This window comes from Gorilla gorilla, chromosome 12 (genome assembly GCF_029281585.2).
Source record: "Gorilla gorilla gorilla isolate KB3781 chromosome 12, NHGRI_mGorGor1-v2.1_pri, whole genome shotgun sequence".
NCBI lineage: Eukaryota > Metazoa > Chordata > Mammalia > Primates > Hominidae > Gorilla > Gorilla gorilla.
The window spans coordinates 49,710,007-49,735,427 of NC_073236.2; the positions used below are offsets into that span (position 1 = coordinate 49,710,007).

At 36.0% G+C, this 25,421-nt stretch overlaps 1 protein-coding gene across 2 annotated transcripts in view; it reads left to right on the top strand.

Moving 5' to 3' along the window:
* Positions 1-24,819, top strand: part of TMEM87B (transmembrane protein 87B) — a 61,710-nt gene extending 36,891 nt beyond the window's left edge. Inside the window, exons 11-19 of one of the 2 annotated variants that reach the window (XM_031008072.3) lie at positions 2,583-2,654; positions 4,399-4,507; positions 4,590-4,648; positions 5,948-6,051; positions 7,982-8,055; positions 13,368-13,441; positions 15,150-15,202; positions 20,237-20,267; positions 21,589-24,819. In XM_031008072.3, coding sequence (XP_030863932.1) covers positions 2,583-2,654; positions 4,399-4,507; positions 4,590-4,648; positions 5,948-6,051; positions 7,982-8,055; positions 13,368-13,441; positions 15,150-15,202; positions 20,237-20,267; positions 21,589-21,648 — 636 coding nt within the window. In that variant the 3' untranslated portion in view covers positions 21,649-24,819. Of the gene's footprint in view, positions 1-2,582; positions 2,655-4,397; positions 4,508-4,589; positions 4,649-5,947; positions 6,052-7,981; positions 8,056-13,367; positions 13,442-15,149; positions 15,203-20,236; positions 20,268-21,588 lie in introns of both variants that reach the window. The other variant, XM_063695700.1, reaches the window with a different exon arrangement.
* Positions 24,820-25,421: the final 602 nt, after the last annotated feature.

Here is a 25,421-nt window from a genome sequence, read left to right on the forward strand (position 1 = left end):
GGGTAGGGGATATGGAAAGAAGAACCCAAGTGATAGACTTGCTAGAAATGGGTGGAAGAGAGCAGGTTCAGAGAAGGTTTAGGGGCTGCAGCCATATTGCAGGAGAAGTTTTAGAGGCAGTAAGTACTGGATCCTCGAGGGTCTTCTCTGATTCGATGACTCAAGTTGAGTCTGGGGAATCCCATTGCTTTTTCTTCATGGGGGCACTTGTGGAAATGGGAGGAATTCTAGAGAAAATGTGACTGACCAGAGTGGAATGCAGGGTTATTCATATCCCAGAACATTCTTTGGATCTGTTTCTATTATATTTATGTCCTCTTTGAAGTGCTTTCCTGTTAGATAGGTTTCATTTTTTGCCAAGTTCTTTGTTTCCTCTGTTTTTGATACTTATGTCTTTTAGCTTTTTGACATTAATTTTTTTAAAAAATTGTTTTTCTTGTATCTTTTTCCATTTTCTCATCTATGTGTCTCATAGGAAGGGCCAGAGGGCTTGGATCTCATCACTATGCCCTAGAAGGAAGGTCTCCCATTTTTCAGGTGTGCTGGTAAATGTAGCACTCCTCATAGGCTTTTCTGAGCCACTTGTGGGTTGTTTTCTAAGCTGGGTCTACCTATTCTTTAAATTCCCTGTTTGTGAATTCTCAATATGCTTCCAACTTAAAAAGCCTATGAAGAGTGCTACAAACCTAAAATTTGTAATTCATTATCCTCACTCATCAAAGCAGTGATTCTTAACCTTGTTTGGGTACTAGGATCAGACATGCCTTGGAAAATCTGCTAACAGCTGTGGAGCCTCTCTTCACAGAACACAGACACAAGGAGCTTTGCATGACAGGGCAGTTAAAGACTTCCCAAATTATATCTGTGGACATCTTAGGAGTCTGAGGAGCCTACTTAGGGAATAATAACTGATCTAAAGAGTTGTTTCTGACTGAACTTGTTTAAAAAAGCATATTCTACTTTGTTCAGAGCTGCTAGTTCAGAATCCAAGTTTGTTGAATAAAATTATAGTTAAATAAATCTGATTTTCTCAGAGAGTAATATAAATATCTTCCTCTGGTGTCATTTTCATATTTTCTATGTTAAAAAAATTAAAGACATTCATTTGCTAAAAATGTGAAGTCTGTTCCTCAGTTCTACATGTGAGCAGTGTTCCAGTGATAAGAGAGAGTACTCACCACAAAGTCTGTAGGTCCCACAGGACTGCTTGTTAAGGGGACTCTCCTGCCTTGAGAATGGGCAGGAGGTATAAACATACCTTGCATTGGGCTAGGCAGAATGACAGTGGAGATGAACCTGCCTGTTGACCTCAGATTATCTTTAGATCTTAGTGTCTTATTTTCTGTCATTGTGTGTTTAGAGAATGAGCTGATGATATCTATTCAATTTAGAATTGTCTTGTTTCTAAAACCGTGTATGCTTGGAACTTTAACAGGTTAGGGAGTATGGTCCTTCATTCAATTAATTAAGCTGCAGACTGCATTTTTTTTTAAAATAAACTATCTCTTCTGGTAATTTATAGATATTTATTTCAAAGATTTCTTGTTCTTTTTTTTTTTTTTTTTTTAAGACGGAGTCTCGCTCTGTCACCAGGTTGGAGTGCAGTGGCGTGATCTCGACTCACTGCAACCTCCACCTCCCAGGTTCAAGTGATTCTCCCGCCTCAGCCTCCCGAGTAGCTGGGACTACAGGCGCACGCCACCACGCCCAGCTAATTTTTTGTATTTTTAGTAGATATGGGGTTTCACCATGTTGGCCAGGATGGTCTTGATCTCTTTATCTTGTGATCTGCCTGCCTCAGCCTCCCAAAGTGCTGGGATTACAGGCGTGAGCCACCGTGCCCTGCTGAGTTCTTGTTCTTAACCATCCACAAGGTAGTTCATTGGGAAAAACACTCAGTAATGCAGCTTGGCAGAAAATTCCAAAGAAAAGCAGCTCTGATGGCTCTAATCCATCTGGATTTGACTGAGGGTAATTTATTACCTTTATGGACAGCATTGACTTTCACACATTCCAGTATCTGATTAGTCAGATTGGGGTAGGAAAATAAGGAAAACAGATGAAAGACTTAGTTTGCTTAATTATGAATATTTATAATGAAAATGTTTCAGGAAGTAGTCAAAGAAATCTAGAATGTGAAAGATCTTTAGTGTTTCATGGTGAGACAAAGGAAGTCTAGTGTCTATTTCTGCATGAGCCTGAATTTGTGAAGTTTGCTGTCAGATTGCTGTTTGGTAATTTTTATCACTAAAATGAAATGTCTGCTTTTTCTATACAGAAAGATAGCAGATTTCCTAAATGATATAAATGACAAGGGAAAAAAAGCAGAAATAAATACGTATACAATTGAGTGCTTTGGAAAATGACCCTGCTTCCTCTGAATTTGATGAACTTAATATAACCAATCCTCTAATAATCTAATTCTAAAGTCATAGGAAAAAAAATAGGCTGAAAAATTCAAAAGCCATAGCCTTAGCCTTTCTCCTGTGGCCCTTCCTCCCCTTTTTTTCTTCTTGTTTCTCTTTCGTTTCTCTTTTCTTTTCTTTCTTTCTTTTTTTTTTTTTTTTGCTGTTTTGCTGCAGGTGAGTGATTCTGATCTTGTTCTTCTGGCCAGCCTACCCCTCTCTCTCCTTGACTCTGGCTTGTGCTGGTGGATATCCTTTTCCTACCACAGCAGCGTGCTCTCACTTCAGGATCAGAAGGGCTATTTGTTTTCATGACTACTTTCCTTCCATGGCAGGAATGATTTACACTTTACCTAAATTTAACAGTGTCTTGGTAAGTGGAGGCTTAGGCAATTTCAAATTTACTTTTTATTCCTTAGCTTAAAAACATTTTTTTAAAATTATTAAACCAGACCAGATTTTTTTTTAATCCTAGAAATTTGGTTTTAGTCAAGAATTGTTAAAAGTATATGTTTTGATGTATTTAAGGAATAAAGTATATTTGCATTTTTAAAGTTCTCATAGTAACCTGAATTGGTTGTATTGTATTGCTTTAGAAATTGATCTTCTTTTGTAATTTGTTGGTCATTTAGAAGATTAAAAAGCAGTTTCGTACTAAAGTACTAAAGTAGCTTTAGTACTAAAACGAAGTTTTTTATTAATGACATATTTAAAATTTTTAAAACTTGCCACATCCATTCTGTTGCTCAGCTCTGTTATTTTTAGTGTTTGGTTCATAAACAAAGCTTGTTGGTCTGCTCCAGAGGAAGGAATTCTCATTTAAGAGCAGAGAGAGCTGGCTTGAATTCTGCTTCACTGCTGAGGAGTCAGTGGAAAAGTCTTCTTTTTGCTTCTTCATCCTTGGCAATGTTGAACTTCACCTGAGCCCTGTGCTCCTGGAAAACAGCCAAGATTAAGACACCCCCCCTCCAAACCCCCTTCCCTATCTGTGTTCCGAGAAAAGACTTACCTCAGAGAACCCCCTTCCCCACTGGACTTAGGTAAGACTCCTGGAGGCCCGCTTGTCTACCTATGACAAGGCTGGGCACAGACCCTCTGATTTCCCATTCCTTGCATCACGAATAATTAGATGAACTCTTTATATCCACTGATCGATCTGAACAAAACACTGAACCAAACTGTAAGTATTCTTCTTCCTCCAGGCCATAAACATTGACTCACCGTCAGCCTGAGCCAACACACAGCCCTCCCGAGAATCTGCAGACCTCAAGAAAGGACATTCCCTCATCAGTGTGTCTAGTCCCACCACTCACTCCCCACACCTACTGCTTTTTATCCTTGTTTGCTGTGCTCTATAAAAGAAAAACCCTTTTCTGCCTGACCTCTGAGACTCTTGCAGATCTTATAGTCGTAGTATTCTTCCTATTGCAATAATCCTCCCCCGTTGCAGTCATCTTTCAAATAAAGCCCTTAACTAAGTCTAGATTTATCTGATGAATTTTAGTTTTAAAATTTATAAAATGGAATTGGTAGATGACCTAACCTCTTAATTATGGTTATTCAAATAATAAAATGAGAATAGACTAGAAAGAACAAAATAAGAAAGAAATAGGGCCGGAAAAGCACAAGCCAAATGGCATGTCACAATGTGATCTGTAAAGAGTGTCTCACTCGGAGGGGTTTTAGTGCATGCACTGCTCTATCCCGTGTTGCGGGTGCGTGGCATTGGTGGAATGCATCATGGGTCTTCCATGTTTTTTCCTTGGAGTTTGTTTTCTTAGTTCAGACAACGGTAAATTGTAAAAGAAAATCTGTGATAAAATATAATGATTGTACAATATTGGCCAAGAGAACATTTTCTGTGTTTTTATTAGCTTCAAATTTTAGGAACTGTATTTAGCAGTACTGACTTTGGAAACATAGTAGAAGATTCTGTTTTTTTTTTTTTAACCTCTTATTATTACTTGGAATGTTTTTCCTTAACTTTTTTCACATTTTTATTAGTTTGGCACAAACTATGAAGACCCTAAGGCTAAGAAAGAACACTGTGAAATTTTCATTATATAGACATTTTAAAAATACTCTGATCTTTGCTGTGCTGGGTAAGCTATTTAATTTTTCTTACAGTAAATTATCTTAGTATTGTTGTATTCCTTCAAAGGTGACTTTTTGTGTGTGTTTCAGCTTCTATAGTGTTTATGGGGTGGACAACTAAGACATTTAGAATTGCAAAATGCCAATCAGTAAGTATAACCTTCCTATTTAAACAGTTATTTTTATTTATACTATTTTGTAGAATTTTGAAGAATTTAGTTTATGCTTGCAAATAGAGGTGATTTTAATGGAGATTTTTGTTTTTACTTTGAACCATTTTTTTCAGAGTTATAAAAACTTTTGGCTGGGCGTGGTGGCTCACGCCTGTAATCTCAGCACTCTGGGAGGCCGAGGCAGGCGGATCACGAGGTCAGGAGATCGAGACCATCCTGGCTAACACAGTGAAACCCCGTCTCTACTAAAAATACAAAAAATTAGTGGGTGCCTGTAGTCCCAGCTACTGGGGAGGCTGAGGCAGGAGACTGGTGTGAACCCAGGAGGCGGAGCTTGCAGTGAGCTGAGATTGCGCCATTGCACCCCAGCCTGGGCGACACAGCGAGACTCCATCTCAAAAAAAAAAAAAAAAAAAAACTTTTAACTCCTCCAAGTGAGTCTGAAAAAGTTCCTCCGAAATCTCCTTTTCCTATTGTGCCCCTTTGTCAAGTTTTTTTTATATATTTTGAAAATAAATTCTCTTCCTGTATACCCTAACAGGAAATCCTTTTCTTCCTGCACACCATGAAATTGAGTGGTTTGTATCTAGATGGACTAGAAATCTTAAGACTGGCATGTTTCTAGGATCGTGTGTTCAGTATGGGCATTCGAGCGATGTTTTCTTTTTTTTTTTTGAGATGAGTCTCACTCCGTCAGCCAGTCTGGAGCGCAGTGGTGCGATCTCAGCTCACTGCAACCTCTGCCTCCCGGGTTCAAGCAATTATCTGCCTCAGCCTCCCAAGTCGAGTGATGTTTTCTGTGGGTTCTCATGTTGGAAGAAGATATATTCTTAGACTTAGAATATGAAAGGTCCTCTTTTGGGGATTTGTTGAGATTTGGAGCTAGTCTCTAGTGCCATATAAGTAATCACAAAAAGCCCTCTGAAAATCCGGAGCTTTTGCTGCCTTAGAGACAATTTAATAAAAGAAGAGGCTGGGCCTTCTGACCTTAGTATTTGCCATTTGAAATCCTAAGTATATGTTTTACATTTTTTGATTTTGAAATCTTTCTGTTAACCCAAAAATTTTATGGCAGGGAATATTTGTAACATTAAACAACCCTTTAGAAACATTTTGAACAATATAGGTTTCTTGAAAAAATATGTGCTTGTTTATTTGGAAGACTTACTGGTTGGAAAGATTTCATTAGTACTTGTCATTGTACATTATTTGAATGGGAAACCTATATGCTTATCAGAAAATTAACGTTTCATGCTTGAATTGTCCTTATTTTAGGATTGGATGGAACGCTGGGTTGACGATGCATTTTGGAGCTTCCTTTTTTCGCTTATCCTTATTGTAATCATGTTTTTGTGGAGACCATCAGCAAATAATCAGAGGTACCTAACATAGGAAATTTCAAGTTGGCAAGGGTTTGTTGATCGCCTTCTATAGTGTCAAGAACACGTTTATAGAAACCAGGAGAATAGTCGTTGCTTTTAAGGAGTATACAGTCAAGTAGGGAGATAAGCAAAACAAATGCAAGACAGTGAAAAAAGAGATGTATAGACTAGTCCAGGGGAAGATGGAAGAGGGTTGAGGAAGACTTCTTGAAGCGACAGTGCTTACATTACACCTTGAGGAAAGGAATAGGATAGCGAATGACTGAACTGGGAAAGAATGTCCATTTTCTGGGGTGGTGGGAAAGGCATGAGATACTTTGGAGGCCAGTGAGACATGCAGTTTGGTTAATACCACATACTCATATTGGAGGGAGATCAAGCTGGAAGGGAGAAGTACGGCCAAAATGACAAAAGACTTGAGTGTCAAGTTCAGAAAGTTGTACTTGAGACTGCATGTGATAGGAAGCCTCAACTTCCTTGCTTTATCCCTTTGCCCCAAGGAGAGAACTTAAGTTCTTGTCCATCCTTTAGGAAAAAATGAAAAAGTATGTACAGATTCAACATCCCAAATCCCAATCCAGAATGCTACAAAATCCAAAACTTTTTGAGCACGGACAGGATACTCAAAGGAAGTGCTCATTGGAACATTTTGAATTTCAGATTTTCAGATTTGGGATGCTCAACTGGTAAGGATAATGCAAATATTCCAAAGTCTGAAAACATCCAAAACTCAAAACACTTCTGGTCTCAGGCATTTTGCATAAAGGCTACTCAACCTGTATCAGTGTGTTTCTCCTGTCCTTTTTAAAATTATACAATAATACATATATATATATATATATATATATATATATATATATACACACACATGCATATACATACACATACTGTTCTGTACCTTCCTGTTTAAGGTCACGCCTATAATCCTAGCACTTTGGGAGGCCAGGGTGGGTGTATGACTTGAGCCCAGGAATTCGAGACCAGCCTGGGCAACAAGGCAAAACCCTCTTTCTACAAAAAAATACAAAAATTAGCCAGGTGCGGTGGTATGTGCCTGTACTGCCAGCTACTTGGTAGGCTGAGGTGGGAGGATGGCCTGAACCCAGGAGGTGGAGGTTACAGTGAACTGAGATCATGCCACTGCTATTGCACTCCAGCTTGGGCAACAGAGCCAGACCCTGTCTCAAAAAAAAAAAAAAAAAAAACCACAAAAAAAAAAACACAACTGTCTTTCCATATCAGCATGTATAGATCTACCACATTACTTTTAATGGCTTTATGGCATTTTATAACATGAATGTAATATAATTTATATAAGCAGTCCCTGGTTATTAGACATTTTGTTTAAAAAATAGATTTTTGCTATTATCAATAATGTTTTCAGAATGCTGTTGGACATCATCTTGGCAAACTTTTGTTAGTGTAATGTAAGGTAAATGAATTTTTACTTTAATGGCTATTGCCAAATGACCCTCCAGAAAGGTTGTCTTGATTCACACTCCATCAGCAGTATTTTGAGCTTATTACCCTACGAAATGTGGCCCATTCAGTGGGCTTTATTTTCACCAATCAGATTAGCAACTTTTCTTTTTTTAGGGAATAAACTGACAAGTGGTGGGCAGAGAGGTAAGCCTGACATGGAGAAACAGCAGAAAGTTCCCTTCCCTCAACATTAAATATTGCAAAATTGCTTTGCAGAAAGATTTTACCCACTTATGCTTTTACAAACAGGGTTTGAGAGCTCCAGTTTCACAATTTCTTAATGATAATTTTAGCTAATTTGAAAATAAAATAATTACGTTTTCATTATTTTAAAGTATAAGACATTTTTTAAATGTAGATTTTTTATACAATGGCTTTTAGATATAAACTGAAAATTGAACAAGTTTAAACATACTAGTAAAACTACTCCTTGTTTTTGCTATAGATACGCCTTCATGCCCTTAATAGATGATTCTGATGATGAAATTGAGGAATTCATGGTAACTTCTGAAAATTTAAGTGAGTAATATGTTTTCTTTTTAAATGACCATTGTACATATTGCAGCAGAAATATTGTACCTTTACCCGTGATGCAAGGTCACATATATTGTTTTTTTCTATAAAATATTTTAAAAACTTTTATCTTCAGAAACCTTATTTTGGTAGACAGTAACAGAAAGGTCAGTGATGAAATTTTCAAGACTGTTGTAGTTTGAGCTTGTTACTCATTTCGTAAAATGTTGAAATAGTTACACTGTTTTTCATAAGAATGGTTTGATATATATTGTGCTTAGCTGCTAAATAATGTTCGTCTTGATGATTGCTAAGTTTCTTTGAGTTGCATCTTCTTGCTCTTTTTAAAGTATGCACACCTGTAATTTCTGATCATGCTGAAAGCATTTCTACTTAAAGTTTTAATGATATTTTCATTTTCTATTATTTTCTACATAGCATTTTATCATTTTATTAATTTTATTGTAATCTAATTAAGCATCTGTTAAGGCAACATCAGTAAGTAACTTAGATGTTGAGGGTAATTTTATCTTTGTTTCATTTTTTTGTCCTCTTACTTTTGCTTCTCTTGGTAACATTCTTTTTCACCTTCTGTTTTGGTTCTCTAATACATCGATGAAATAGAAAACAGGAAAACAAATAGCAAAAAATCATCAAATCTAAAAGTAATTACTTTGAAAAGCTTAGTGAAAAGTGGCTTAACCTGTAGCTACTCTAAACCAGAAACAGAGAGAAACTACAGTGGACCCTTGAACAATGTAGGGTTAGGGGCACCAAACTCCTGAGCAGTTGAAAATCTACTTATAACTTTTGACTCTCCCAAAACTTAACTACTGATAGTCAACTGTTGACCAGAAGCCTTACTGTTAACATAGTTATCACATATTTTGTATATTATATGTATTTTATACTGTATTCTTACAATAAAGTAGGTGGAGCAAAGAAAATGTTATTAGGTAGAAGGAAAGGGGAGGCAGCAAAGGCAGACATATATGGTGTAACTTTTATTGAAAAAAACTTGCTTGTAGGTGGACCTGAGCTGTTCAAACCCATATTATTCAAAGGTCAACTGTAGTACAGTAAGACAAACTTCTAATGTTGGAAATGATAGAGAGGACATTACTATGGTAAAAAAGGTAAATAAGGAAATATTATGAACAACTTTATGGTAACAAATTGGGCAATCTGGATGAGGCAGACAAGTTCATTGAAAAATACATATAACAACCCAATTTTAATTCTAACCCTGTGCCACTAAGTCTGAATAGCTCTGATCTATTAGAAATTTAAATAAAATTTTTTTAATTTAAAATCTTCCTATGAAGTACCAGGCCCAAATGGACTCACTAGTGAGTCCTTTCAAATACTTAAGGAAGAAATGGAAGAAATATTCTAATTTTACACAAAATCTTTAGAATGTAAAGGAGGTGGGAGTACTTAAAAGGCCAGTACAACTGAAATGCCAAAGTCTAACAGATGTTACAAGAAAAAATTATAGACCAAAAATTATAGACCAATTATAGACCAATATATCATTAATGAGTGGGCATACAAAAATTCTTTAAAAATATTAGCAAATAAAATCTAGCAAAATATAGAAAGACAATCATGATCAAGTGGACTTTATCCCAGGGTTGCAAGGCTGTTTTAACATTCCGAAAATCACTCAGTATAATTCATCATATTAAAATAGTACAAATAAGGCTGGGTGCGGTGGCTCATGCTGTAATCCCAGCAGTTTGGGAGACTGAGGCAGGCAGATCGCCTGAGGTCAGGAGTTCGAGACCAGCCTGGCCAACATGGCAAAACCCCCTCTTGACTAAAAATACAAAAATTAGCCGGGCGTGGTGGTGTGTGCCTGTAATCCCAGCTACTTAGGAGGCAGAGACGGGAGAATTGCATGAACCCAGGAGGCAGAGTTTGCAGTGAGCCAAGCCACTGCACGCCAGCCTGGACAACAGAACAAGACTCTGTCTCAAAAACATAAATAAATAAATAAAAATAAAAATAAAATAGTACAAATAAAAGAAGAAAGAAGAAAAAAATGACAAAAGTATCTCAGTGGGTACAAATAACAAAAGCCTCAGCAAACTAATTCTAAAATGGTATGAAAACACTCCACAGTTAAAATTCTATTTAATGGTGAAATAGTGAACACTTTCTTCTCAAGATTAGGGATAAAGTGCAAGGGTATGTACATACCACTTTGATTCTGCATTGTATGGGAGGTCCTACCTAGTGCAGAGAAGCAAAACAAAACTCCAAAGAATGTGAAAGAAAGAACATGTGGAAAGGAGGAAGTAAAACTGTGTTTATTCGCAGGCAACAAGGTTATGTATGGAAAAATCCCAAGGAGTCTAAAGAAAAGAAAAAGTACGGTAGAACTAAGTGATGGTGACAGTCATAGGGTATAGGTCCAATGTACAGAAGTCAGTTGTTTTTCTACATATTAACTGAAAACAATTGAAGGTGAAGTTTAAAATGTTATTTACCATACCTTCAAAAATAAAATACTTGGAATAAGTTTAATGAAAAATATGTAAAACCTCTGCAATGAAGACTATAAAACAATGCAGAGATAAATTTTAGAATAAGTAAATGTAGAGATAGAACCTGTGTCTGAATTGGAAATCTCAGTATTAAGCTGTCAGTTTCCCAGTCTGATAAATAGATTCAGTGCAATCCCAATTATAATTCTAGCTGACTTAAAAAAAAATACAGTGGTTAAGTTGATTCTAAAATGTATGTGGAAAAGCAAAAGACGTAGAAGATCCTTAACATTCTTGTAGTTACAACATGGATGAACCTTGAAAACATTATGTTAAGTGAAAGAAGCCAATCACAAAAGACCACATACTGTATAATTTTGTTTATATGAAAGGTCCAGAATAGGCAAGTCCGTAGAGGCGGAAAGTAGATCAGTGCTTGTCACAGGTTAGAGGAGGGGGAAAGTAGGGACTGACTGCTAATGGGTTTGGGGTTTCTTTGTGGGGTGATGAAAATTTTCCAAAATTGGAGAGTGGTGAATATCTCAAATCTCTGTGAATATCTCAAAATCTAACTGTACTTTAATATGGTATGCGAATTATCTCTCAATAAAATAAAATTAGTGGATTTATACTGATTTCAAGACATAATTATTTCAGATTACAGCAATCCAGACAGTGTGGTATTGGCATAAGGATAGAGAAATCCATCAAGGTAGTAAAATAGAGTCCAGGAATAAACCCATGCGTGTGTGGTCAGTTGATTTTTGACAAAGGCACCAAGGCTTACATGAAGAGAGGATAGTCTTTTTAATAAATGGTACTGGAACAACTGGATAAATGTGTAGGAAAAAAAATCATCTAGACTTTTGTTGCACATCTCACAATCAATTCAAGATGGATCACAGACCTAATGGAAAAGCTTCAACTGTTATTCTTCTAGAAGAAAAAAGGAAAATATTTTAATGACGTTGGATGGGGTAATTTCTTAGGACACGAAAAACAGTAACCATTAAATTAAAAAATGAGACTTTATCAAAATATAAAATCTATGCTCATCAGGAAGAATTTAAGAAAATAAGAAGGCTAGCTACAGTGGGAGATAAAATATTCTCAGTACATATATATCTGACAAAGGGCTTATATCCAGAATATAAGTAGAATTCCTGTAAATCAATAAATGATAACCTATGTTGCAAAAAATGAGCAGAAGACTAGTGTAGACACTTCAAAGAAGACATAGGAATGGCCAATAAACCCGCTAAAAGGTGCTCAATATAATCAGTCATCAGGGAAATGCAAATTAAGACCATAATGAGCTGCCACCACACATCTGCTAGAATGGTTAAAATTAAAAAGTCTGATAGATAGCATGAACTATTGGAGAGGATGTGGAACAGCTGGCTCTCTCATACAGTACTTGAAGGAATGTAAAATAGCATGACCACTTTAGAAAGCAATGTGACAGCTTCTTACAAAGTTAAGCATATACCTACCATACAGTTCAACTGTTCCACTCTAAGGTTTACCCAGAAAAATGAAGCAGATGTCTACAGAAACACAAGAATGTTTACAGCAGCTTTATTCTTCTTAATAGTCCAAAACTGGAAGTAACACAGTTATCTACAAACAGGTGAAAAGATAAATAAATTGCGGTATATCCATACAATGGAATACTTTTCAGTAATAAAAAGTAACCAACACTCTATAACATAACTTAATCTCAAAAATGTTTATCTTGCATGAAAGTGTTGCATGATTAAATGATTATCTAAATCAGAGCAGTGGTTGCTTTTGGTGAGGTGGGGATTGACCAGAAAGGAACTTAAAGAACCTTCTGTGATAATGGAAATGTTAACTGTATTGATTGGCATGGCAGTTACTCAAGTGTATATATTTGTCAGGTTTCTTCAGACTGTACACTTAAAATTTGTAATATATATATATATATATATATATACACACACACACACACACACACGCTTCAGTGTTTAAAAATCACTGTATTCCCCTTCTAAGAGAAATGTTGGGGTTTCAAATGTCCCAGGAAAACATTTTTGGATTGAGGAACCTCATTTTTATTTATTACATCAGCTTATGTTATAATTGTTCTAGTTTATGGAGAAGCAATATTTGCAAATTAGTGTAATAACAAAAGTGACTACTTACTGGGCATAGATTGTGTGTCAGGCATTTTATATGTGCTAACTTGTTCAATGGTCACTAGAACTCTATGAGGTAGAAATTATTATTATCCCCAGTTTATAGTCAGAAACACTAAGTCACAGGAAGTTAATTGCTTTGCCCAAGATTCCAGTGAGGCAGACACTTAGCCTTTGCTCCACTGAAACTGCAAATGTACAGAAGAGCCTTGGTCAAATATGAAAGAAATCTTGATCTTTCCTATCTTCTTTATGCCATACGCACATTTCAAAATTTGTACATCAGGGATGTAAAGCATACCCAAAGATGTGTTTTGTTCTTGAATATACCATGAATCCTGAAGATTTTTAAATCCATAAACTTTAAAATAATTGCAATTAAGGAAATATGTATGCATGTATACTTGTTTGTTTAAACTCTAAAACTAGGATTCAAACAAGATACTTGAAAACCTGGTGGTTCTGACAAATAGTTTTCAAAAATCTGTGAACTTTTTTCATATATCTTTCCTACATTCCCAAATGGTGAATCCAGCATCCTGCCTAAAGTTTCCATTATTAACCCTCCATTTCTAAAAAGATATAGTATTTTTTCTTATTAGATTATTAAATTTCTAAAGGAAAATATTATTTTGTGATTTTATATATATGTTTATAATGTCTCTCGTAGCCGAAGGAATAAAATTAAGAGCCTCAAAATCAGTTTCCAATGGAACAGCTAAGCCTGCCACTTCTGAGAACTTTGTGAGTATGGTATATATTTAGTACAATCTTGGTCTTCCTTAGTCTTCACTACTTTAGAGAGCTATACGAGTGTCATATTCATTGACTCTCAGAAGAACAGTTTTTACTAAGATTTTGTTGTTGTTGTTATAAAAATTAGTGTTGCCAAGTAGCAATCCTGGTTGTCCATAACTGAAATACCTTCGTTGTAGATCTCACTTCTCACCTGCTGTTCCTAGGCCAGCAGCATGAGCATCATCTGGGAACTTGTTAGAGATGCAGAGTCTCAGGCCTACCCCAGATGCTCCTGAATTGGAATCTGCTTTTCGAAAAGATTCCATAGGCTGTTCATCTGCACATTCGAGATGGGAAAGCTTTGTTCCAATAAAAGCTCGTGTTAATTTTTCAGCATATGAAAGTGATTTTTGAAGCCATTTTAAAATAACATTTGTTATCTGTTGGTAAAGAACTTTATGTGTTACCTACGCGGTTACCAAAATTAACAGATTTTTTTTTTTGAAGTGGGAAGCTTGAATAAAATTGTAAAACATTGGGCAGAGATGAGCTAAAAAATATTTTCTGCATGTTATTTATGCATAAAAATGTTTTTGAAGACAACGATGTAAAATGGAAATGTCTATCATATAGTTTTATACTTTCCTTTCTTATAACTATATGTGCTGTGATTAATACTATGTAAAAATTTATGTATGCATATATAAGTTCTGACAGGATAGATAATATGTGAAGACATTTTTTATCTGTTAGATTTGGCAGATTCTCTAATAGATTAGACAGATGGATAAATAAACAAGATGGATAACATAGACTGGAGGGATGGATAGAAAGGATAGATGGATGGATAAAATAGATAGATAGGTAGATAGATAAGATAGACAGACATAGGCAGATAGCTATCTCAGCTGACCTGCTTTCCTTTTCTTGCCTCCTGTAGGGAGATGAGCATAAATATGAGTGATACAAATAAATAGCCTTTTCTAAAGTTAGAATATTTGTGATCAGGCCCGGTGGCTAATGCCTGTAATCCCAGCACTTTGGGAGGCTGAGGCAGGCAGATCGCTTGAGCTGAGGAGTTCGAGACCAGCCTGGGCAACATGGTGAAACCCCATCTCTACTAAAATTACAAAAATTAGGCGGATGTGGTGGCATGTGCCTGTAATCCCAGCTACTCGGGAGGCTGAAACAGGAGAATTGCTTGAACCTGGGAGGCGGAGGTTGCAGTGAGCCAAGATCACACCGCTGCACTCCAGCCTGGGCGACAGAGTCAGACTCTGTCTCAAAAAAAAAAAAAAAAAAAGGATGTTTGTATTATCATCTTTTTTTTTTAAAGTTATAAACTCATTATATAAGAACTTGAACAAATTAGGAGGCATAATGAGTGTGGCAAAGCAAAAATTCAATATCCTTGCTATTTTCTATCTTACAAATGAACTTTGTGTTTTTACTGTGATTTCTCAGGACAAAAAAATAATATTTCATACATCCAACTAAAACCAAGAAGTGTAGAAATCTGAAATCTAATTTTTGCGTGTGTAAGAAAACAGTGGCATAATTTCTCTATGGCATGAGTGCCAACTTAGGACATATGTAGAAACTAAAAGAATGTCAAATATTTACATTTAAACACTTAAGTTATATATATATTCTATTTTAACAATTCTGCTGTCAGGTGATATTAAGCAAATGCTAAGTATAAATATTTCTACAGGATGAAGATTTGAAGTGGGTAGAAGAAAATATTCCCTCTTCATTCACAGATGTGTAAGTTATCTTCTGTTACAGTTTGATTGTCAATTTTAGGCTGTAGTTTAAAAGGGATCGTTCTCATCCTTTGTCATGTGCTTTTCAAACCTCGTACTTCCATGTACTTGGGTAAGCCCCTATCACCAGTACATGGCCCTTACAGAACTACAAAGAAAACAAAACCCTGGCTTGTTTTGTTTTTCACGGTACAGCAACCATTTTAAAACTAGTGGCCTCTAACCAACTCTAGCTTTTTCTGATCTGCCATTATCAGGATCATTTCATTTTTTGTCTATTATGGAAAACGTCAAATGTATGTAAACTTTTTTTTTTTTTAAAGGTAACCACAGCACCATGTATTGTGAGGAGGCTTTCGGAGGAAAAACATGAGTATAGGAATCCCCTCTGGAAACTTTGAGCTATTCAGGATCCTCTTTATCTATGTTCTGTTTGACACAAGAATTCCAGATAGCTGTTTCCATAGTAAAAAATAGGATAGCCAAGTATGATAAAAATTTTTTTACATATTGGTCTTTCCCTCCCTAGCCCCCATCTGGTTTCTGTTTAGATAGCTTCTGTGTACTATGATATTCCTTTTGCCTGAAGAATTGCCTTTACATTTCTTTCTTGTAGTGCAGGTATGCTGGTAGTGAATCTGTCAGATTTTTGTTTGTCTGAAAAAGTATTTGTTTCACCTTTATTGAAGAAATTTTTGTGGGAATAGAATTCTTTGTTGACCTTTTTTTTCTTTCACCACTTAAAAGGTTGGTCACTTGAATGTCTTCTGGCTTTCATAGTTTCAGAAAGATGTCTGCTTTAGTTCTTATCTGTGTTCCTCCACATGTTATATGGGTTTTGTTTGTGTGGGTTGAGGTTTTTTTGGGTGAGAAGGGCTGGGGAATTGTCTGCCTTCAGGATTTTCACTTTATCTTTAGTTTTCATCATTATGAATATGATAATTCTAGGTTTGTGTGGGCATATATTTTCATTTCTCTTGGCTGTATACCTAAAGTGGAATTGCTAGATCATATGGTAACTCTATGTTTAACATTTTGAGGAAGTGCCAAGCTGTTTTTCAAAGCAGCTGCATTATTTTATAATCCTATCAGCAATATATGAGGGTTCCAACTTCTCCACACTTTTTGTTAACACTTATTATTGTCCACCTTTTTGATTTTAGCTCTTAGTGACTATGAAGTGATATGTCATTGCACTTATGAGTTACTGGAATTCAAACTGCCTTGCTGGGGACTAGTGTTAAATATATTTAACTATGGAATTCAAACTGTCTTGTTGGGGGACTAGTGTTATTTAACTAAACTGTGGTAACTGAAGTTAATGTATAAATAGTCTGTGCAAAGTAAGAACTGCCTATTCATTATGAAACTAACAATACACTGTTATACTTTTTTATTTTAGCAGTCAGAAAAGGAAAATATGAGTGTATATATTCTTTTATATTTCCCATGTATTTACTATTTCTTCTTTCTTTCCTCTATATATGAGCTAAGACCTTCCTCCTATAGGTCTTTCTTTAATATTTCTTATAGGATAGGTCTGCTGACAACAAATTCTCTCAATTTTATTTATGTGAAAATGTATTTACTTTGCCTTCCTTTTTAAAGGATAGTTTTGCTGGATATAGAAATCTTGATTGACTTTTGTTTGAGCACTTCCAACATGTCTTTCCAATGTCTTCTGGCTTTTGTTGTTTTTGAGGAGAAAGTAGTCATTAATTGTATTGTTCTCATGTGTGTGATGTGACATTTATCTTTTGCTGTTTTTCTGATTTTTCCTTTATATTTGGCTTTCTGCATTGTGTTTATGATATGCCTAAGTATGGTCTTTTTTTTTTTGTCTATCCTCCTTGGGATTTGTTGAGCTTCTCAGATCCATGTCCCATGGTCATTTTCCAGTGCCTTCAGCTACTTTTTTTTTTTTTTTGAGACGGAGTCTTGCTCTTTCACCCAGGGTGGAGTGCAGTGCAGTGGCATAATCTCAGCTCACTGCAGCCTCTGCCTCCCGAGTTCCAGTGATTCTTCTGCCTCAGCCTTCTGGGTAGCTGGGATTACAGGCAGGCGCCACCACACCCAGCTAATTTTGTATTTTTAGTAGAGATGGGGTTTCACCATGTTGGCCAGGCTGGCCTCAAACTCCTGACCTCAGGTGATCCATCTGCCTCGGCCTTCCAAAGTGCTAGGATTACAGGCATGAGCCACTGTACCTGGCCAGCTACTTATTTTTGACATTTTGGTCCAGGTTTTGTCAGTGTTTTTTGTGGAAGGGATCATCTGACCTTTTCTGTCCAGCTTTACTTGCTCTCTTGTATTGCAATCACTTTCTCTGTGATCCTTTTTTCCTTCTTTGTTTCATTTTCTATGTTGTTTTCCTACCACACATTAAGATTTCTGTTGAATTTATTCTCCCTTGGGTGCCTTGTAATTTTCTCCATCACTGGAATCATTTTTGTCTTTTTCTTTAATTTTTTTTCTCATTATGATTGATTCTTTGAATTTCTTCATGCTTTGTTTTTATCTACTTCTGCTCTTGGGTTTTAGATTTCTTACTGTAGAATGTTTTTAATATTGCCAAATGTTCTTTTTAAGTTATTGTATTTAATTTGGAGTATTGTGTGTTATAACTATAGTTTTCTTCTACTGTAAAATGTTTTGATTTTCATTTTCCTTCTTTTTTCTTTCCTGCACTGTTATATGGAATTGATTTTGTTTTCCCATTCTGAGAGATTTTATGATGAAGGTTCCTGGTTTGAGTGCCTTTTTCCATCAGTGCGCATGAATTGTAGTTTCTTTTATGGATGACGTTGATGGTATGGAGTAGGAGAGGTTGGTGTTGTTTTGTTTTTCTTTTATTTCTGCAGACCTTCTCCCACCGCCCCCCCAACTTTTTACTGTCTTCTTTTTATTTACTACACGATCACATCTCCAAGGAATATTCTTCTTTTTTATATATCATCCTTTCCTGAAAACAATGATCGTTCAAGGGTGCTACTTTTTGTCCCACTCGATTTGAGCCCCTTCCGTGTAGCAGGTGCTGTGAACTTCTTCCAAGTCACTGGTTTTATTCAGTCTGTTGGCACTAAGTGTTGGGCTTTTTTGGAGGGGTTGAATTTTGTCTATGGTTGTCTGAGTCCTCCCACCCCTCTACTATTTTTCCCAAAGTCTCTCAACCCTCTGTTTCCCTACTCTGTGTACCCATGAGCTTGCAGTCACAGCAGGAAATCTGTTGGAATTTGACATTTATTTCTCTATTTACATATAATTTCAAGTTCGTGGTGTTTTTCTGGTAATGCTGAAGGCATGTGTCTTTTGTGGTTTTGTTTGTGATCCTTAGTAATTTTATGGTTTTTTGAGCAAGACTATATGGAGAGATTCAAATTAGGTGGCCACCATTATTTTCCAGATTTGGAAACTCATAACTAAGCATTTTAGAAGGAAATTATTTAAGCAGGCTTACCTCCTACTGTGCCATCACTTCTTGCTGGAAACCAATAAGGCTCCTAGGTAGTTCTCTTTGCATGTGAGGAAGTCACCATTCTCTACTATTTTTTTCTGTAGATATATATTCTTGGTTACAAAAAATCCTTTGAAATACAGAAGATTGAACTTCTTATTTGATGTCTTCATGAACCATTTATGTGAAATGAGTAGAGCTCTATAATCTAAGATGATTTCCAAAATTTTAGGTTCTTGGGAACCTTTGCTTCTTCAGTTATGAAAACTTTAACACAAGAAATGTAGCCCAATGCTATCCAAAATTAATGTACAATTTACATAGCAAGTTTAGTATTTAGACTTCAAACACAGAGAAAAGCCTTCCCCTTATACATCTGTGGAAATGGAACAAAAATTTTATAAGTCATGGGACATTTTAAACAGATCATGAATAACCACATGATATGTATTATGAGATATTGGTATGATATTCACTGTGAATTTCCTCATCTTCGATAACCCATGAAGGTGACATTAGCATAGCTTATCTCCCTCTTTAATGCACTGAATCATTCTTAATAAGTTTTAAGTAGTCATTAACGTCATAGCAGGGACCGTTGTTGATATTGCTAGTGTTTAGCTCTAAACAAGGTGCCAAGCATGTAGCAGACTGCCTTCTGGTTCACCTTTCCTCTAATGCCGTCTTCTCCCCCACATTTTCCTTAATCGTATTATTCCAAACAGTCTGCCTTGGCTCCTTCCTCACACCTAGTCAGTCTCCTGGCCCTCCTGGCTTCACCATGGACCGCGCTGTAGGTAGCATCCTCTGGAGTTGCGCGTGGCTCTTTCATGGCAAAACTTTGGCACTTGGACATTTCCTTCAGGCTCTCCTCCCTCAGACCTCTGTCGCACATTGAGGCTAGATTAAACTTACTTAACATTTGTTACATTCGTCTTTTCTTTATATCTATATTATCTTTGTTGAGCAAAAGTTCTGTTACATAACACTTCTCTCTGGTACCCTTTGCTGGCAGACATCCAGGCAGTGGTGATAATGACACAGAAGTTAAGCAAATGCTGGATTCTGTAAATACCACCTTTCATAATGTGTTTACTCATAAATGGGTTAGGTCCGCAATAAAATTTTTGGATGAGCACATTTGTGTAATCGTCACCCAGATCAAAAAACAGAATAACGCTAGTGCCCTAAAAAGCCCATTTCCTATTTCCCTTTCACATCGGGAGCCCACTTTCCCAAAGGTCCTGCTGTCCTGAAGTCTACAACTGTAGATTATTTGTGTCAGGTTTTAAAATTTTATCCCTCAATAGATCATCCATTTGCTTTGCTGTATAGTATTCCATTGTCTGAATAACCCGCAATTTACCCATTGGGGTTATTTTCAGTTGAGTGCTATTGAGAACAGCACCGCTGTGAAAACTCCTGCATGTCTGTCTGCGAGCCTAGATGCTCCCTTCTGTCACCTGTGGATACCCAGGAGTGAGAATTAGTGGGCCATGGCATGTGCCTGTATTCGGCTTTCGTGGATACACTGGCCTTACTGTTAACAACATTATCAACTTTTTTTCCGTTTTATTTCAGAGCTCTTCCAGTGTTAGTGGATTCAGATGAGGTAAAATATATTTTTGCATATTTTCTTGGAGCTGATATTTTCAGAAAGTAGAGATGTATTTCAGAAAGAAGTTCTGAAAACTACTTTTTAAGATTATTATAAATTGAGCAGACAGAAAGATGCTATGAATTGATTTGTGGGTAAAGTTGAAAGGATTTATGGATAAAGTCCCCATTTCAAACAAGAACAAGATAAATACGTATTGGTATGAAAGAAATGAAGGATTATTTTATGAAATCTTGAGTTTAAAAGATTTTAAGATGGCAGTTTGTCTAAATTAATCTCTGATACTTGTAGACATTTTGCTGAGATATTAAAGTTTCAATCTCATTTTCAGTTACTAAGCAGGAAATTTGGATAGAGGATGTGGATTTAGGAAAGTTTTTGGGAAAAAAATTAGCTGTGGATCACTTGGACATTAAGTTGTGTGGCACAAGGCAGGAAGAAATCTGAAGTGTAAGAATTAAAGACTGGATGCACGGAACATTAACTTTCAAAAAGGACGAGTGGAGGGAAGTTAGTGGTAGCTTGTGTGGTGGCTGTAGCACATAAGAGGGGCCGGAGCTGTACACGTTGAAAGAGAAGGAAATGATTTTGGCATCAGTCTGTTATTTGACTGTACTGGGATGGGAAGGTTTGAGAAGGCCTTGCTGCAAAACAGTTAAACTTCAAGATTTATAACTCTACAGAAAGATGTAGCATTACAGAAAGATTCACAACTCTACAGAAAGATGTAGCATGTAGATTAAAAGTAATTTAAATGCCCCTTTAAAAGGAATTTTATGCTACATCTTTCTGTATTTAAAGTTTTAGTAAATAATTCATTTGTAATTTCAATAATACATTAATTTAGTAAAGTGAGGCAAATCTCTAGATGAGCTAGGCCCAAGAAATCCATTTTAGCTCTATTCCTGCCTCTCATTGGAGATTCTGAACTTGACATGTTTTCTAGCTAGCAGGAAGTTGAAGTTTTCTGAACTTCTCAGCAGATAACTGACTATACATTATTGGAGAGTATGGATTATATGGTTATTTTTTAATTTTTAAATTTTTTATAAGGATGAGGTCTCTCTATGTTGCCCAGGCCAGTCTCGAACTCCTAGCGTCAAGCAGTCTTCCCGCCTCGGCCTCCCAAAGTGCTGAGATTACAGGCATGAGTCACTGTACTTGGCCTTTTATTTTCTGTATCTAATATTTCCATGTATATTATGGAATATATTTAGTTTCCCTAAATGTGGCTGTTGAAAGATTAGAAAATTTTTGTTAGGGTTCTGGAAGTAGTATCAACATGTTGATACGTATCTTCTTTTTTTTTCTTCAGGAAATCATGACCAGATCTGAAATGGCTGAAAAAATGTTCTCTTCAGAAAAGATAATGTGATTGGAACCCGTATAAGTGAAATGTAGTTAAGCCTGAAGGACTATCCTTCATCAAGACTGAAAGCGAGCTTTGATTTGATATTGCATAAAAATTTTTATTGTGTTATCTTGGAAGTCTGTGTATCAAAATGAAGAATTCAGATGGTAGGAGGTTCTACAGTCCTTTTAAAGCTGACTCTTGAGTGTCAGTTGAATATCCATTAAATTGGATTTGGAAATAACCTGAGGAAAGTATTATGATAAAGATCTGCACAGATGCCTCTTAGCTGATAGGTGGCAGGCCTATGGGTTTGGGTTCTCCCTCTTTTCTCTGGAACATATGACAATTCCAGATTAAAGAAAAATGTTTTTTAATAAATACCCTTGGTCTTTTTTCTAGTCACCTTTGAGGTAGATATTGTGATTTTCTGGAGTATAGTATATCCGTGTCTCTGTGTCTTGGGTTTACCAGATGCAATAATACTTTTCTTTGACATTTGTACTGAAGTGATTTGATATTAAGTAAAACAGTTAATGTTTGAATATAGGCATATTTATAGGTTTTTTCTGCTCCCCCCCACCCACCCTTTTTAAAAAATCTATACAAAGCCCTTGTTTGAGTCTCATCATGCACGTCAAATCATGGAGTTAGGTCTTCTCCGAGCTCAGGGGAACACAAGTGCACAGAGAGAGATGTCTTGAGGGTCACTACCAAAGAATTACCCTCATTGTCCCTCACTCAGGCCATGTGTACATGCGATGCTGCTGAGTCTGCTGGGGTGGGTGGTGGCCACGTGGCTCCCCCAGAGCACTTCCTAACTGGCAAGCTGGGAGACCCATTGCTGGTGAACTTTGTGGAAATTAGAACTGTATCTTTTACATAATCTTGGCATATTACATTTCATAATAAAAACATACATTTAGTTGCATGCTACATCACTGTTGATTTTATAATTAATTTCTTAAGCTTCAACCATGTTGTATACCTTATTTCGTTACATCATATATTTGTAATGTGTAATATGAAATCTTTTGCTTTAATGTCTTTTTTTAAAATGTAGAATGTTCTAAACTTGAAAGGCAATTGAATGTAGTATGATGAAAATGTGAATGTTTTGCTGCTTTCATGACCAAAGATACAGGGCTAGTGGACATTTAGAATAATAATTAAAGCTAGAGTCTTGTATGTCTTTTCTTTGAAGGAGTTCTAACCTTGTAAATTGAGAATGACTTCAGAGAATTTTGATTAAGAAAACATTAAAGTCTTAACCGGCACAAACACTCCAATTTTTTTCACTGTGAAGCCGCAAGCAATTTTTTTTCTTTTTCTTTCAAAAGCCTACCTTCTGAATTTATTTCTTGTTTACTCATTTCAGAGAGGGTAGTAAAGAAGATCTGTTTCTGGTAGTCATATCGCTTGAAAGATATTGGTAAATGTGTTTTCAGTTGTGACCATGTGGAAAGTGAACAGTGTTGGCAAACATTACTGAGAAAATCATGCTTTTCAAGATGCCCTTGCTTTGGGATATCCTTCCTAGGGAGAAAAAAAAAAAAAAGTAATTTAACAATTGTGAATTCCATTTCTTATTTCAGTTTCTGCTGCAGTAGTGGGTTCCCACCCACTATAATTCCCAGCATTTATGCTCTGTTGTATTCTCCCCTTAGCCCAGTAACATTTTTATCTAATACCCCATTCCCCAAGTTTTGAGACAGATTGACCCCCTACTCATTATGTGGCTCTAGTTGAATTTTAAAATGTGGAATATTGGGCTTGCAGGCAGTAGGAGCTGCAAATCTGGTAGAGTGGGAGTGTGGAGTTAATGGTGAGTATGTTAATAAAGGGAAACTGTCTCTGACAGAATCTCAGTAATGTTTACCAAAACATGTCTTTCTACAGCTGGTAGGATAAATGATGCTACCTCTGTAGCTCAGCTACAGGCTGCAGTGCAAACTTTTCTTCCATCCAGAGAAAGCAGAATTCCCTCCTAGTAACCTCATCACAAATACTGTTACTAGAAGGGCATGTGCTGTCTGTCACCTTCAGTAATATTTGTGCCATCTCTTGATGACTGATGACCTGGATCGAGTATTTCTATGAAGGGTCTTCTTAGGCCCCTCACATACGCAAGAGGGGTGCTCTAGTGCCATAGCTGTAGTTCACAGGAAGGACACTAGGAGAAGTTATACCTAGGGCTACTGAGCAGCTCATCATCCCTGCTTCTGCAGTTTCCTGAAACTGGCCATCAGGGCCTCTGAGGCACTCAAATCAGTTTACTTTTAGCATGCCCCCGTCAGGATGGGTCTCACTGTTAGTGAGGATACGGGTCTGGTTTGATGTTTTTCTAGGCAAAATGCTTAAGTGTTCTGGTTATGCCATTCATTCATATGATGTGTGAAATTTGCTTAAAAGGGAATTTTCATGATTTGATTTAGATTAGTATTTAAATATCTGCTTTAGATAGCAATTAATTTTATTGCAAAAATAAGGAAAAATATGTGAATATGTGAATTTTTTAAGCCTGAGAGATGATAGAATGTTCCCATATTTTTCTTGTAAAGAAAATAATATTTTAACTTACACATCCTGTAGAAAATACCAGCTTTTCCCCTTGTATTACAGTACAGTGTTTACATTACTATACTGTCAAGCTGAAAGTATAAAAAATGTACATATATATTTTGAGTTATATATCCTTTTTTTAAAAAAAGTTTGAGTCTGTTGCACTAGGCTGTACTTGACTAAAGTTGACAGATGCTATGCTAGATTTATAATCACTAGTTCTGGTACTTGTGTCTTTGTATGATCAAAGCATGCAATAAGCAATACAAAATACCAAGCCTTATACTTAAAAGAAGTTTAACATATTGGTTAATATACTGGTTAATATACTGGTTAAACATATTGAATGTATATAAGTGGCAAAACTAGATTTTTAAGGAAGTGTACATTATAATGGAGCTCAGTACTGCATGAAGAAACTTCATTAAAACTAAGAAAACATTTATTTGGGGAGAAATTTTAGGCATTTAAGAACTTGTATTTTTCTATTTTAAAAAGTTAAATTATTCCGTAATTTGGAAGAAGTTTCGTTGAATGTAGGACATAACCATTTGAAGGGTTTTAATTTGAAAAATTGATGTATTTTGTGCCTTAATATTTTGTTCTTTTTAATAAAAATGCTCTGAATTTGAATGATTGATTCTTGATAGTATTTATTGGTGCTAGATTATATAAATCTGTAGGACATATAGACATATATAGACTCCAATAGATGGCAGGACATAAAATTCTTAAAACAGGAGGCACAGCTAATCAAACATGGAAAAGTGCTCAACCTCAGTAGTAGTAAAGAAATGCAAAACAAAAGATAGGGGATAGTTTAAAAAATCAAATTAACATAAGTTTGTACTATGGTATATTTGTAAAATCCCTTTGCTTTCAAAGTCTGATGAAATGAGCACACTTATTAATGGTGGTAATATAGTTGATTTCCTTTTTTGTGAAAAGTTCAACAATGTGTTTATAACCTTTGAATAATGTCAATTCTGGTGATATTTTAAAAAATGATTCAAAATACAGAATAAAGTTTCTCCACAAAAGTGTTTATTATAATATTAAAGTAGAAATAAAATTAGAGACAAACAATATCATAGTTAAGTGAATTATGCTTTAACCAGCTACTTTATGAGATATTGTATAGCCATTAAATTATGAAGAATTTGTAATAAAAATACAAGAACTGTGATGCAGTGGCACATATGTGAATGCTTATCTATGTAAAAATAAGGTAGAGC